Here is a 15,301-nt window from a genome sequence, read left to right as displayed (position 1 = left end):
GAGCTGGCCTGGACACATGTTACTTTATGAAGTCTTCATTCTTCTACTCATTCTAAAGCTCTTTCACAAACTGAAGCAATTTAGCTTCTAGGAGAAAGGTAACTGGCAACCTAAGAGCCAAACTAGACGTGGCACGAAATACATCTTTGTATTTAATGAGCACATTTTTGAAAATCCAAGCAGCAGCTGCTGGGGTGGGTGGGGGGTGATAATTCTTGGGGTCCAAGCAGGCAGGGAGAGAGAGTTCAATCCTTTCTTCCCCTATGGTCGTCCTGATGAAAATCACTCCTTCGAAGTCACTGTTTGTATTGGGAAGAAATCTCCCACTGGCACCAGTGAGGGATTTTCCCCCTATGGAAATAGCAGCTTCAGGGAAGCAATTTTCATCAAGACCACAGCAGGGAAGGAAATGGTTAAACTCCTCCTCCCTGCTTGCTGATATACCAGTTATTATCACCCACCCCTGTGTCTGTTTGCATTTTTAAAAAGTACACATGACTTTGGGATGACCCATCCCAAAAATTATCAGCCCCCTTCCCAGAGGCTGCTATTTCCATTTTTTAAAAAGATGCACGCTAAATCCAAAGATGCATTTGTTGTTATATCTGGTTTGGCACTAACACATGCAGAAATGACACAGGAACAGACACAACGGGCTGATTTGAACATAATGTCAAAGGACCATTTGGCCATCAGATCTGAGCTCCGGGTTTGTGCACTCCAATTCCCTCCCTCTGATTCCAAACTATGGTTGCCCTCCAAGGCTCAGACCCAGCAGCCAAATCATGGCCCAAACCACACTGTCTCTGGTATACAGCTTGTAATCCAAGTTCAAGACATACTCACACAATGGTCATTACTCCCCACTTCTGGGAAATGTCATTCTATGATGGGGCTACTAAATGTCCCACTCTGAAGCGTGAGCACTCGCACAAAACTGCATGCTATAGTAGCTAAAGTGGCTCCATTAGTACCGAAGTACTAATTAGTACCTCTCCGGGCTAATGTTACGGATCCCTGGAAGGAGATTTTGAAAGTGATGCACACGAGGGAAGTCTTTGTGAAAAGTGTTCTTCTTCAAACATTTTCAGCAGTATGGTAAAATCCTGGGGGAGAAAAGGGTTCTTATGCTAGAAGAAAACTATTTTGGGAGGTGAATGTTTGCCATATGGAGTTTATATTAATGTCTATACGTGTTTGTTGTGTTAAACAGAACACAGGTAAGTTAGGGTTAACAGTTTGGTAATGAGTGAGTGAAAGGTGAGAGGGGCTTGTGTGTGTGTGAGTAGACTCAGTTTATAAAAGGCAGGCACAGATAGTTCGTTGGTTAGACAAGGGTAGGGTTTGGAGATAGGGGAGACAGGGCCTTAGGGTTTGATGAAGCTACATCTAGATAGTGGGGTTGTGGGAATAGGAGCTAGAAGGGATAGAGTAGGCAGGGTAAGGCCGAGAACTGACTGATCACTTATAAGATATAACACCTCTTGTATTTTAAGTTTTTATTGTGAATTTTAACAAAACAAAAGTAACAAACCAACAGAAAACATAACAAAACCAATCTTCTAAAAATATATATAACAGATATATAGGTGCAACTTGCAAATGAACTTATATTTGGATATCTGGTCTGCTTTTACTGAAGTTTATGTGTAACCTATTTTTCCCCTCTTTTTTCTTTCTAGAATATTGTAATACTTGAAACTCAGGTTTTTAGAATAACACCTCTTGTATTAAATAAACTTTGTCTATTTTTAAATTATAAAATCCCACGTCTTGTTCATCCTTCTGTGCTACCAATAGTGTTCATATTTTCTGTGCACATCTCCTAGTTGGGTAAAAGGAACCAACCAGGCATACTGGGTGTCTCTTTTACCTGGTGAATTTAGGGGCTGAAGCTTGTGGGACAGTGAACACAGCTGTTCCCAAACCGGAGGCAGATGGACCTGAGGGTGGCTTACATCACAGGAGGCCTCTGCAAAAATCAAGCTTTTGCGCAAGGAGCAAGAGCTCAGTGCTAGCGATGCTTTGTATGCAGAAAGTCCCAAGTTCAACTGGTATCTTCAGTTAATGACTCTCAGGGAGAAGAGCTAGGAAAGGGACGTCTACCTGAAACCTAGGAGACCCACTGCCAGTGAGAGTAAACAATAGGCCTGACTCATACCATAAGGCTGTTTCATATGTTCATAAGAAATCTTAAAAATGTAAACACAGAAATAGTCGGTGGGAAACGAGAAAAACAAAGGCACAAGTGAAAGAATGTTGCTGAATTGTGTGGCTTTTGTTTCACTATCTTATTTATTGTATGTATTGTTTCAGGGGGGCTCCACTACATTCCAGGGAGCTGGGAAGCTTGTCTTTCCAATATAAGAGGAGGAAAAATGGTCTCAGCAAACAGTCACAAAACCGTGTGCAAATGATAACTCTAAAACTGTTGCCAAAAGGTCTTCCACCTACCTGCTTTTCTGTTAGAATGACTCTCCCTAGAAGCTGATCTTCCAGACCTTTCATAGTGACAGTAAAATCAATTATAGAGGTGCGAGCGCTAATCTCAGGGGTATATGCTGGATTTGGAAGTTTGGTGGTAATATAAAGTCTGAAGCCATTCATCACATCCACTTCTTTATCCCCAACTTTTACCTAATTAACAAAAATAATGATGAGCGTAAAAGGGAATTAGAAGGCTACAAGCTCTATCGTACTCTTTCAAACATCAACTGGTCGCTTACAATACACCTAGCTTCTGTTTTATTTTTACTTAAATAAAACAATAACATTTCAAACTATTCCCACATACATAATGGCTTAACATTGTTAGTGTACCACATTGAAAGTGACCTGCTTCTAAAACTAATCTATTTCTATATAGTCTTTCAAATCTTCATTCTGAATAGAAAAGGCCAGTTTTGCCATTTGCATGTAACACTTTTGTAGACCAATAAGCAAGCAGGTCAACCCAACACCACAGCAGCAAGCTTGTGGAACCATTGCCCACTCCCCCAATCTTTGTGTAGCTGTGGTTTTTAACCCATGGTCTGGGACCACCAATGGTCGTTTGGACAGTGAAAGAAGCAGACCACCATCTTGCAAAGAGAGATTTCCATGTGGAGAAGAGGATTTTGATTGCTCCCACCCTTCATGCGACAAACATAAAAAAGGACCCCAGGTACATGGCAATACAGTGCTTGCTGAAGAGCTGGAAAATCTCTTACAATTTACACAAATGCTGAAGAGATCACACCCACTTTTTCAGAGTAAAGCTTAAAATTAACTGAAAAGCAGCTTGCCTCTTCAACAGAGCAAGCTGTTGGGAGTGGAAACTACAAAGAATGGAAGGATGACAACTGAAACCAAATGGAGAGCATCTGTTTCTAGTGTGGGAAGCATTTGGGCAAGAGACTAAGAAGCCTCAAACATTACATTCGCAGGACATTTCCTCTGTTTCTGTAGGGCCCTGAAAAGCAGGAAGAGGAAAGATGCATCATGATAAATGGAACCAAATGGAGAGAAACAAATTCCAGAGTGAGAATAGGGATGTATGAGAATTTTGTTGTAGTTTGCAAATGATTCGAAAAATGCCTCATTTGCAATCCTGAATGTGAGCGAAAGCGCATTTTTCCCAAAAATATTCGCAAATTCACGAACTTGCTTTCACGTTTGCAGAATGTTTACGTGAAGAATGCACAACTCAAAATCCACAATTTCCTCAAAATGTGCACATTTTAAATCACCCACACTTCAGTCTATGGCAGAAATTTGCACACATTTGGGAACTGTTTGTGTAACTTCCACATTCAGTAGCTGCTTTGCGCAATTTTCCCATTCATGCAAAACAAATAGCGATCGCACGGGTAAGCGCAACTCAAGGAGAGACGAGCAGAAAGCTGATGTCTGGAGAACCTTGGCGTGCTCGAACGTCACTCATTCACCCATCCCTAAGTGAGAAGCATTCTGGCAATGAACCTTTCAAGCATCCTCCCATGTAATAGCCACAGGGTAAGGAAGTGTGGTGGTCCATAGAGAACAGATGAAACAGAATATTGGTCCAAGGTGTCATGCCACCACTGGAGTCGTCTTCAGAGGAGGAGCCAGAACTATCAGAGCCAGTTGGCTTCACAGGAGACCTTGGCATTAGCCAAGACAGTCTAGGACCCTCAGGCGTGATGCCTTTGAATCTGCCTTCCAGAGAGGTGGAGAGTTCAGCTTCTGAGGGACAGACAGATGCAGAGCCACCACCTAGCACCCAAGAACACCGGCGCCTTAAGGTCCATGATAGGATGGTTCCTAGGCAACTGAAGAGGACTATCCATGAGTTGGGCCCTCCTTATGAGGAGGACATCTGACAAGCTCTAATAGAAAATAGCTGGGCACTGGGTGGGGTTCTAGTAGCTTTAGCTATATAAGCTCTCACTGGTAACTTGAGAGCTGCTGGCAACAATGCCTCTGCTGGTTCCAGTATCTGCTATGTTGCCTCCCGTGCCTTGCGATGGATGCTCCATGCTACTGACCCTGGACTGTTTCTTGACCATGCTTCTGAACTGAATAATGTACCTGATTTATTGTGCTTGACCTCTTGCTTGTTACTTTGACCACCGCTGCTGTTGCATGATCCTTGTTGTCTGCCTGCCTGCCTTCTGCCTGGATTTTGACCACTCTGGTCTTAGCCTAAACCTCCTTGGACTGAAACCTGTGTGTTTGACCATTTGCTTGCCAAATTGACTATTCTATTGCATCACTCCCTCTATTTGGTTGCAAAAAGCCAGGATTCAGTCTAGAGCAGGACACAAGGTACAGCAAGAATTAAAGACCACTGTTGTAAACTATTCTCTTAAAAGTACAGGTTAAGAAACTTGGTTACACCAAGCCCAAAAGACAGGATTAGAACTCAGAGCCTAGAGTTGTTTAATAAGTGACTGAACTGTTTGAAATGGGAAGACGCTGCTTCTCTCACCTTGTATGTAGAACCTGTTTTGATGAAGTTTCTTTCCAGTACATTATCCAAAGCTGGATCCAGCTCTTCACCAACATCTTCAATTAACAGCGGCCTTCCAAGAGAAAGGCTATCCTCCAAGTGGTTTCTAAAATACTTGTGATTTAGAGAGGTGATCTGAAAAGAGAACCACCTTGCCAATGTATTATGCTGTTTGGTTACCGGGAACAATGAGCTTCTAAACAATTCAGAAGTCAGAATTTTCCTAACTTCTTTAACAAGTCAGGTCAAAAAATCAGCCAGTTTGATTCACCACCACATCACTCAAGATTTAATTTAATGTGCTTGATTCATCCATGTTTCATAGGTCTTGCACTAGCAACCTGAAGGATGTCAGGCAGGAATTCTGCAATCCCCACCTCTGGCCACACAAAACTGCAAAGAAACCAACCACATCAGCTGAGGAAGCCTCTTTACATCAAAGGTCAGTGCAGGTCGGGTGATATTCCCTGAGCCCTACAAAGGTTTCTGAAGTCAGCTTTTTGGTCGGAGCAATTAAGATACCTCCACTTGCTGGATGCTGACTGGCTTAGCCTTGTTCTCCCCTTACCTTTACCTTGCCCCAGTCTCAGCTTCACAAGAAATCTGGCCTGACGCTGGTGTCAACAAGCCTGTAAATAGCAGCAATTACACCATGTACACTGTACAGGCTTAAATATGAACAGTCATCACTTCAAGATGGCAACGTGTGGATTGCAACCCCCTGGGATCTCTGAAATGGAGGAGTGTGGTCACAAGAACCTGATATGGGCCCAATTAGTACAGGCCAGAGATTAAGGGCGCAATCCTATCAAGATAGGTGGCCACCTCTGAACTCGGAGGCGACCACCTATCCAAAGCAAGGCAGGAGAAGCACGGGGGGATCGTTCCCTCCGCGCCTCTCCTGCCCTGCTTTTTCTGCTAGACAGCCGATTTCAGCTGTCTAGCCGTGCGGGGGCCGAGTGGGAGAGGAGGCTGCTGTACAACACATAGGATGTGTCACACACATAGATCTGCTCTCCCCGCCCCAGAACGCCCCCAGCCCCACCCCTTTTCAGCCGCTCCGCACTCCTTTTCCAAGCACAGAGGACGGGGCTTCTCCACACTGCCTCCGAGGCAGCGTGGACACGGGGGGAGGTCGATTTTCCAGGAACTGACCTTGGAGCACGGGCTCCAAGGTCAGTTCCCGGAAAACAGCATACAGTCGTCTAGCTGCTGTCTAGTGGCCATAGGATTGCTCCCTCCATGGAACAGTAGGATGGTAGTAGGACATCACAGATATACCCAGTACTCTTTCTAGCCAGAGACATTTGGGGGGGGAGGTGGAAAGGGGCACAAAGATTACACAAAGTTTGAGAAAAAGTCTTAACCAGTTACACATTTGGAGGGAGGGTTTATTGATACCAAGATGGTTACATGGTTATAAGTGAGAAGGAGGTACTTCACCTCTGGGCCAAACTACATCCAACATTATTCACATCTTTAGCCCTGTCATGCATGATATTTTTTCCTTAAAATCCTGGCACAAGGAGTGGGGGGGCCAAGCCAGATTTGCGACCACACTGTGGGGTGAGGGGGAGCTTTAACTCTTTGCCCCTACTATTGTCTGATCCGAATCAGGGGTGCCATGCTACTAATTTGCAATGAGAGGAAAGTTCTCACTGGTGCCAATAGGAGATTTCCTGCCAATGCAAATAAATGTGGGTAGCCCTGATTCAGACTGGGACCATCACAGGGGCAAAGGGTTAAAGCCCCCTTCTCCCCCATGCAGTGCTCCTGCTCTGTCTTGCCCCACCCCCATGCTGGCTATTTATCGGGGCGGGAATCACACATGACAATGCTAACGGGAATAACATGGCATCTGCCTTGGGCCACAGTTTCATGCTAAATCTAAATTCTATGCAGAGAGAATGCCAGCTTTGTATCCCAATATTGCTAGTTCCCAGCAAATTCATGTTATCTTCCTAATTAGGATGTTGCTTTGGAATGTTTGATGTACACCACAGCTTTGCTTTCAGCATTGCTTTCCAAAATGCTCTTATTACCGAGTATGAGCAAAACTGAATCTAGTTTACCTGGAGTTCATTCCTGGTTTCCTTGTTTTTAATCCAGATCTTGCCCTGAGTCTGTGGGTCAATCAGCAAGGGGTAGCGAGCTGCTTTTGTGACAATTATGCCATTCTGTATGGACAGATCATCGTTGGGCAGCCCTTGAAGGTTCCATTCGCTGACAGTTGGCGCATCAATCAACATCTCAGTGAGATTTAAATTGTTTCCAAATGGGATTTTCCGGGTTTTCATTTCTTTTTGCCAACTAGTTAACAGCAGATTGCGGAACTCTTGGTTAAAAGGCCCAGAATAGGACAGAAAGGCTGTGGCCAGCAGAACATCCCCTAAATTAACACATAGAGAGATCACATTTGATAGGTGCCATGCAAAAGTACCGTTGAGAAAACACACACACTTGCAGTGAAAATAAAAGCAAAACTGGAAGCTAGGCTTTCAAGTGCCCATTCCTAAGGGTGTTTTCAGTCAAGAAGCTTAAATAGCCTTTGAGCCTCCCTCTCGTACTTTATGTGAACATCTATCCGATCATTGTTCGTGCAGAAAAGAAAGCACAGGAGAGACATTTGTAATGTGAATGAGAGCATTCTGGCTTGCACAGGTTTTACATTCTCATGTCATACGCTTTCTCCATACTGAGTCAAGAGCAGCTTTAAGCCTCCTGTGTTAAAACACCCTGAGAGTTTCTGCATTAGCAGAAGAGGCTACTTGAGTCAATTCATACAAAATGATTTTCCTACAGAAAAATGGTTGTGCTTCACTTGAGACTTCTGGTAGCAGTTTCCCTATGCTCTAGATTCCTTGCTTGACCACTATTATTGGACTGAAAACTGACATCTCATGCACAGATCGCAGTCCCCTGTAAGACACAAAAAATGGAAGTAGGAAATTCATAGGTTGGGCTCCATGGAACCCAATTCTGGACACCAGAGTTTTATACACACACCCCACACCCTGTAAAGTGTTATTTCTGGATATATAAAGCAAACGGATCTCTCTAGGCAAATGGGGCAATAAGGTGGTTCAAAGCAAGAAACGGGGGACTCTGGCCCCAGAAATGTGGGACAGGCACCAGAGTGGAGCAAGGGATCATGCTAGGCAAGGATCACAAGGAAGAATTGTGGAAGCCAAGCAGACCCCGGGTTAAACTTTGAGCTGAGCTAATACCCACAAGCATGAGGGATGCCCAAGGAACATAGCCAATGTGGCTGATGTTTTTACAGAGCATAGAAATGGCAGTACATTCACCTTACCCACAAGCCTCTTTGTTTGTGCAGCAAACTCTTTACTTTGTTCAGTCCACCTCTCTTTCTCACCAGCCAGGCCACTAATAAGACTGGAAGCTGTTTGCATTTTATGCCTGCAGCGTTCTGCATCCTCAAGCAATGTCTTCCAAAATAAAATAAAAAATAACATACATGATTAGAGAAAGCAACTTGGGCTGAACTCAATCCATAATGGTTTAACATCCTTATATATGGTGTACTATAAATGATGCAACCCCCAATAATATACACAGCCTGTTGTTTTTCTTAAAATTAAAAGTTATGGATGCATCTGGATTTAACTCCCTGCATATATCTGGGATGTAGATTTTACTGCCATCAGAGTTCTGGCAAAAGACATCGAAGAGTGGCCTACCAGAGTGCCTCAAATCCAGACTGCACACCAAGATTGGCTCTTGGCCAGGTGCCCAGTTCAGGTTCAGTTGAAAAACCTTGAAACTCTATTGTTTGTTTTAAGAAAAGACTGGTGACTTTTCAGGTGCACCATGCATATCACAGACCCTGGAAATGTTTTAAGGCGGGGAAGAGGGGGGGCGGGGAGCTAAAGACAGTCAAGATGTGATCAATATTGCCTACTTTTGAGGCACATTTTTATATCTGCTTATTTAATAGGTCAATAATGAAGTTTTAAGTGAACCCACTGAATATTGTTGAGATTAGTTGATCACAATTATACATCCACTTGATTTTTTTTTAATTGAAAAAGCAGTAATGTAAGTAAATAATTATAGAAAACATATTGAACATCAATCAGCAGTCCTTTTTAATTCATAATCCGGGGAGGAAGGGGGGCTCAACCCTCTCCGGCCAATCTTAGGGGGAGCTCTAGCCCCATCTCCCCGACCCCGCTCCTGGAGGCCACACATAGTGATGGCACAAATTAAATAAAAAATGACCAGAGAAGGAAATGAGAACATAATCAGGATGATTTTCAGTTTGCATATGTGTAATGAAGGAAGCATAATAAAGGCAAACATGAGAAGAACTTGCTAAGCTGCTCAACTGGATGATCCTGCCAAAAGGTGGGGAAAATCTTACTTTCCCTTGGCGTCCCTGGATATCTCAGCAAGTTCAGAAGTGTGATAAGATTTTCTTCCTTTCTTGGCAGAACCATCCAGGTGTTTGGCTTTCCTAACTGGCAGTATGCACACTATGGTAAGTTACTCCTTGGCAAATGGCTGTCTCTGTGGACTTTATGGAGTCCCCCTCTGGCAGAACAATGTACCTGTTTCTCCCTCATGGCCTTCTCATAGTCAGCCTGCACAATGTCTAGCTCAGCTTGTTTGGCATCCAGCTCAGCTTGGGCTTTCTGTAGATCTAACATGGCCGTAGTCAGACGGTTCTCTTGGACTGCCAGGTTAGCCTATAAAATCATCAGTTCACACAGGACACGTTTTAAAGCAGAATTGCATCATTTAAACAACCGAGTTCTCAGAGTAATTACAAGCAGGCAAAACTCTTCACCCCTCTTTTGAAAGAACCAACAACAATGAACGTAACCGATAGCATATGATGAGAATAACTCTTGATAAATGAATTATTCATGAGGTAATAATAAAACCAATATTACAAAATATTAATGATCTCGGGGGACTACACTGCTTTAGACAGAAGCCAAATGACATGCTATGCTAATCACACAGCTGAGGCATGTCTTTTTTTTTTACTGTATTATAAGCGCACAGGGCCCAATTTGGGTTGGGAACACTGTATGTTGGAAGGGGAGGGTTAAATCTTCCCCCGTTTTCTCCCCTACCCCCCCCAATACACATGGGGGGGGTAAAAAAAAGAAAAAAGTATCCGTTGGGATTGACCTCCACTGGTCACCCATCCATGCTGAAAAGGAACTGAGGTCACACAGTCCATTATAGCATTCTTTGGCTCATTTTCCTGCATGCAAAGATTCAGACTAAATTGTGCAACAATGGGGAAATAATCATCCCATAACGTTATGACAAATAATCAGCTTCTTGCGTTGGATGTTCTTAGACCATAAATAACAGTTGATCTGGCTTCACTCTGGTTCCAGTCTTGCCATGTTTGTTTGGGCTTACCTTTAATGGCAGAACTTCCTTGTTGATAGAAAAGAAGGCAGCCATCGCTTTGGTCCATGAGCAAAGGCCAGCCACATTACCACAAACCCTCTTAGCTGTCTCAATATTGTAGTCCCCCATTTCAAAGTAAGGACTCAAGAGCTCCACCACTTCTTCATTAATTGTATCTTTTGGGAATTGCTAGAAATACCATAAAGAAGATAAATTAGCACCACTGACTACCCAAAATCAAACAGATTGTCCTAGTATCTCTTACGTGCACTCCTGCAAAGAAGAAGGAACAGCAATGGATATGCAAACCTTAGGTCACTCCACATTGGGTCTAGCGTAGTATGCAAAAACTTACTGTGACCAAATCTGCTTTGTTCCTCATGCTGTCATCTTGTGAAACCGCTTTGCTAAATTGGCTCTGTCCCTATGTACCATGTTTCACTTCTAAGAATCATTAACATATCCTCCTCAAAGTCATTCTTTTGTAATTACGACGCAGAAAAAATTCCAATTTCCTGACTAATAGGTTCATCAGTGTGACAGAGATGGTAATTTGGATATTCCTATATCAATACCCAAACACAGGCACATTGGACATTCCTAGTCTATCTGAGATCCTATTTTTCCTGCCCAACACTCAATGAATTGCCCTGGCAATGTTCTTTTTTTTGCTCCTTTCTTCTAGCAGGCCTCGCTTGCTCTGTACAAGTGTGCTGTAAATGTTGTTTTGAGCCAAGTGTCTAATTGGCTTCCTGAATCATCTTAAGGGTTGCTCTCTTTTATTGTACTTGAATTGCAAACAGTCTTGCTTTCTACTGCATCTAACTTCTTTTAAACCTCTTGAATTTTACACCTTGCTTTGTAATCTAAATTTTGCACATTGTTTTATGTTGAAACAAATGACTCATTCTGTAATATTGCTGTTTGTGTTAATAAAAGCTTGGCTATTTAATTTCTACAGCTACAGTTGTCATTGATATTCCAGTTTAACAACCTGTGACTGGGCCTTGAACTGGGGACTGTTTATCCTCATGCATCTTAATTAGGCTCTGGTTTACAGGTACTCCTGTAGGAATGATTCAGGGACAAACTCCACAGTCATTGCCTATTCAATAGATAACACCACATATATAAAAGAAGGACCAAAAGAAGGGACAGAGCTCCCTTTGCAATAGTCTGTGTCAGAATACAGTGACAACTCCAAAATAAGCACTAACCACTTCATATTAATTCATCACACATACAGCAACACCTCCTACACAAGACAGTGCTAAATTGGGGGGGGGGGTGCCCCTAGTTGGCAACTAGGGATCATATTTCCAAATGAGCAAAGGCTGGAAGTAACAACATGGGCCCCACTTAGTGATTCACTCACACACAAGTACAGATATAGGCAAAGGGCTCTTATCTTCCCCCACTGTGAACAGAAGCAGACACTTTCGCCAAGTCCTTCCTTTAGGCACCTCAGTTGCTCTCCCCCATTTCCATGCCTGGGCTTCTGCACAGGAGTCAGCAGCTGAGGTGCTTACCAAGGGGGAGAGATCTGCCAAAACCTCTCTCATTCTCCACACAGCAGGAGTGAGAGAGTTAAAGAGCCCTTTGCCTAGGCTGAAGCTGGGAAGACAGTGGCTGAGATGCGTTCTAATACACGGACGTGAGGCTTCACTGGGGACCAGATGGGAAAGACTTTGAAGGCTAGATTTGAAGGCTTCCAGTTGTCTTTCCTTACTATACAGTGCTTTGCCTCCAACAATTCACTGAATATTACACATACGTATTTTCTTCTGGCCCATCCTCTGTTTTTGGTCTTGTCAGTGCTTCCGACTCACCTGCAGGTTCTGTAAGAAGTTTCCTGCCGTCATCAGCATCAAGGATGCCTGCCATGATGGAACGGTGCAGTTTTTCTCCAGGTCTATCCTGACAGAGTTTACCCTCCTCTGGAACAGCAGCAGCACGCAGTCCATGATACGCATGATAAGATGAGGTGGTCGACCTAATGTACGGACAGTGGCAATGTCTGCAGGCTTGATAGTCTACGTTATTGAAAAAGAACAATATTAGGAGGTGCCACAAACTCCCTAACAAATCTGGACAATCTAACATTCAATCATTGACAGCTGCTTATCTGGTCTTTTGTACAAAAGTCTCTAGACGCTTAAAGGAAATACCTTGCTTTTAATTATTGTGCCATAAAACCATGGGTGAGCAACTTGTGGTCCTCCAGATGTTGTTGGATTGTGTGGCATTCCTGCCTTCTCCTAGTGAGAATTCCCCTTCTCTAAGGCCTTTCTCACCCCCAGGAGGAACCACCTTCTCTTTCACATGCTGGGTTTTGCTGCCACCAGGACCTTTAAGGCTCAGGCCCAACCTTTTACTCTATCCTCGTGATGTGAGGACACACACAGACTTTTCTCTATAACCTTGTACTGTTCCCTTTATTACCTCCCTCTCATGTAGCCAAGAGCAGAAGGTATAGGATGTATAAACAAGGAAAGCTTTATTGATTACAGCAATAAGTTGTTGAATAATAAACGGTAACTCTTAATGGCTTTATCGATATAGGTTCTCTCATAAACCATTCTCTAGATCACACTCTCAAACGATCACTTCACAAATCCCCACAGACCTCCCTCCCTCCCTCCCTCCCTCCCTCCCTCCCTCCCTCTCTCTCTCTGTTCTGAATCCTAAAATCCTAGCCCTATCTCTATCAAATCATATCCCTGTCTCTAGCCTATCTGACTCTCTCAACACAGAACACAGTTTTATATAGCACACACACTTCACCTCCCCACTCTCTCAGCCAATCATCACACATATGCAAATCCACCATTTTCCCAGTCACTCATCTCTCTCTCTCCACAGAAATACTCACCATAAAACACAGAGATATAACTAAAATACATAACCATAACCATAGACTTATTATATACAAACATGTAATGTCACAGATTGCAACTCCATCAGCCCTAGCCAGCACAGCCAATGGTGAGGGATGATGGGAATTGCAGTCCAACATATAGAGGGTCACAAGTTTCCCACCCTTGCATAAAATGGACAAAGAAATGGCCTCTATATGTGTTCCTCCTCCTGTGATTGTCCTTGTGCAAGAGCATGCAAGCGGCTCATGGGCTCCCCTCCCAGTACAGCAAGAACAGAATGACTAAATCTGGAAATCCTGCAGTTACGTGAACGTGGGATCTTCCCAGGCCCTGTGAGATTACGTCTCAAAGAGTTTTGTGTAGCAGGTCCAGGGAAGATCCTGCATTCAAATACATGAACATTAATTTCTCCCCATGATGGGCAAGGCACGAGTCGAGCCTGCTCCCCATCTCTCACTGAGTACCACTTGTGAGAGGCAAAACATATGAACAAGGCCAAAGAATGTACTCTTCACTCATCTGGCACTGACCTGCAAAGCAGCCTCGGCCTCTTCTAAAGCAGGTTTGGCAGCTCTTAGTTTTTCTTCAGCAATCGCTTTGTCTACCGAGATTTGATCTACAATACCCTGGGCTTTATCTTTCACTTTCTGTACTTCAGCCTTCACCTTTTCAGCAGCCTGCGCTTTCACTGTGACTTCTTTCAACACCTGTGGGTGAAACCCAAACACCAGTGAGAAAAAGGAAAGTAAATGGAGAGAGATGTGTAATTGTACGCAGAAATCCTTTCTGCGTACAATATTTCACTTTCTGTTCACGCGTTATCAAGGTTGTTCATATTTGAATGATCAAGCAGCATGAGATCCTACAGACTCTTTTTCTTCAGGATGTTCCCATTAGATAAAGAAGGGAAATAAAAGCTGTCCTTACCATATCCGCTTTTTCATTGGCAACCTGGAGCTCTTTTTCCTTGGCTTCCAGCTCTTTGCTCAAAGCAGCCACTGATTCAGAGGCCTCTTTCAGCTTCTCCAATCCAGTATTCATTCTGCAATTTTAACACTTAGAGTCATCTATTTCTTAAAGTTCCAAAAGGATCAAAGTCCACCCCCACCCCACCCCGCCAAAGGCACAAAGCTGATTGGAAGAAGCCTTCCTCAAATTTCAGGCCTGAACTCAGTTTTGATACAAGAAAATTCTGGATCCCCCCCCCCCCGCCCCGTATCGAAAACATTCTGTCAAGAATCCGACAGTTCAACCTGGGGGAACTGGGGTGAGGGAGTGGGGCAAGCCAATGAGTTGGAGTGGGGTAAGACAAATTTGCAGAAAACACGCACACCTTTTGTTTGACTATGCACAGCCTCGCTCATCAGCTCAGAATCACCACCACTACCACCACATGTTCACACTAGGAAATACAACAACTGTGCCCTAACATAAGACTTGCTTATTTATACCAGAAGTGGAGAACCATTTTCAGACTGAGGGCCAAGCTGGCCTCAGCCAGGGCATCAGGAACTGCATGCCAGCAGTCGACAAAGCCACCACCTGAAGTGGGAGGAGCGACTACTGCACACCCTCCCCTGAACCCCCTTTCCACTTCTCAGCTGACTGGGACTGATCAGGTGAGATGGGGGCATTTTCATTCCAATCATGGCACACTGATTTAAGCCTCCCAACTCAGCACACCATGATGGGATGAGAATTAGCCCCCCTTCCAATCCTCGGCTGATCTGCACTAGTCAGCTGAAAAGCAGAGAGGCTCTGATCCAGCTCCCAACTGAGTCGCCATCTCAAGGAGCGCTCCTTGAGCCCATGGCTCAGTCAGGAACTTCTCGGAGGGGGGCATGGCTTTGGGAGAAGGGGTGTGGCCTCACCTGAGGCCTCTGGAGGCCCAAATTCAGCCTACAGACCAGAGGTTCCCCATCCCTGATTCATACATAGAATCTTCCATGAAGGCAGCCAAAGCAATATTCAGTCATTCATTCCTTGTACACCCTAATGTATTTAGAATGGTATCCAGTGGCGGCTGGTGACTCCAGTCCTGGGGGGGCTGTGATTCCACTCA

The 15,301-nt window shown here is 44.0% G+C and overlaps 1 protein-coding gene across 2 annotated transcripts in view; it reads right to left on the bottom strand.

Moving 5' to 3' along the window:
- Positions 1 to 15,301, bottom strand: part of DNAH5 (dynein axonemal heavy chain 5) — a 208,031-nt gene that overhangs the window by 34,324 nt on the left and 158,406 nt on the right. For both annotated transcript variants that reach the window (XM_084848148.1, XM_084848149.1), the window contains 9 exons: positions 14,167 to 14,281; positions 13,770 to 13,946; positions 12,190 to 12,393; positions 10,370 to 10,549; positions 9,541 to 9,678; positions 8,283 to 8,418; positions 7,042 to 7,358; positions 4,949 to 5,104; positions 2,455 to 2,637 (listed from right to left, as the gene is read on the bottom strand). In XM_084848148.1, coding sequence (XP_084704274.1) covers positions 2,455 to 2,637; positions 4,949 to 5,104; positions 7,042 to 7,358; positions 8,283 to 8,418; positions 9,541 to 9,678; positions 10,370 to 10,549; positions 12,190 to 12,393; positions 13,770 to 13,946; positions 14,167 to 14,281 — 1,606 coding nt within the window. The remainder of the gene's footprint in view (positions 1 to 2,454; positions 2,638 to 4,948; positions 5,105 to 7,041; positions 7,359 to 8,282; positions 8,419 to 9,540; positions 9,679 to 10,369; positions 10,550 to 12,189; positions 12,394 to 13,769; positions 13,947 to 14,166; positions 14,282 to 15,301) is intronic.

This window comes from Heloderma suspectum, chromosome 4 (assembly GCF_057233095.1).
Source record: "Heloderma suspectum isolate Gila_16-S chromosome 4, 16-S_ref, whole genome shotgun sequence".
NCBI classification, from domain to species: Eukaryota; Metazoa; Chordata; class Lepidosauria; order Squamata; family Helodermatidae; genus Heloderma; species Heloderma suspectum.
This window is presented reverse-complemented; position numbering and strand designations above follow the sequence as displayed.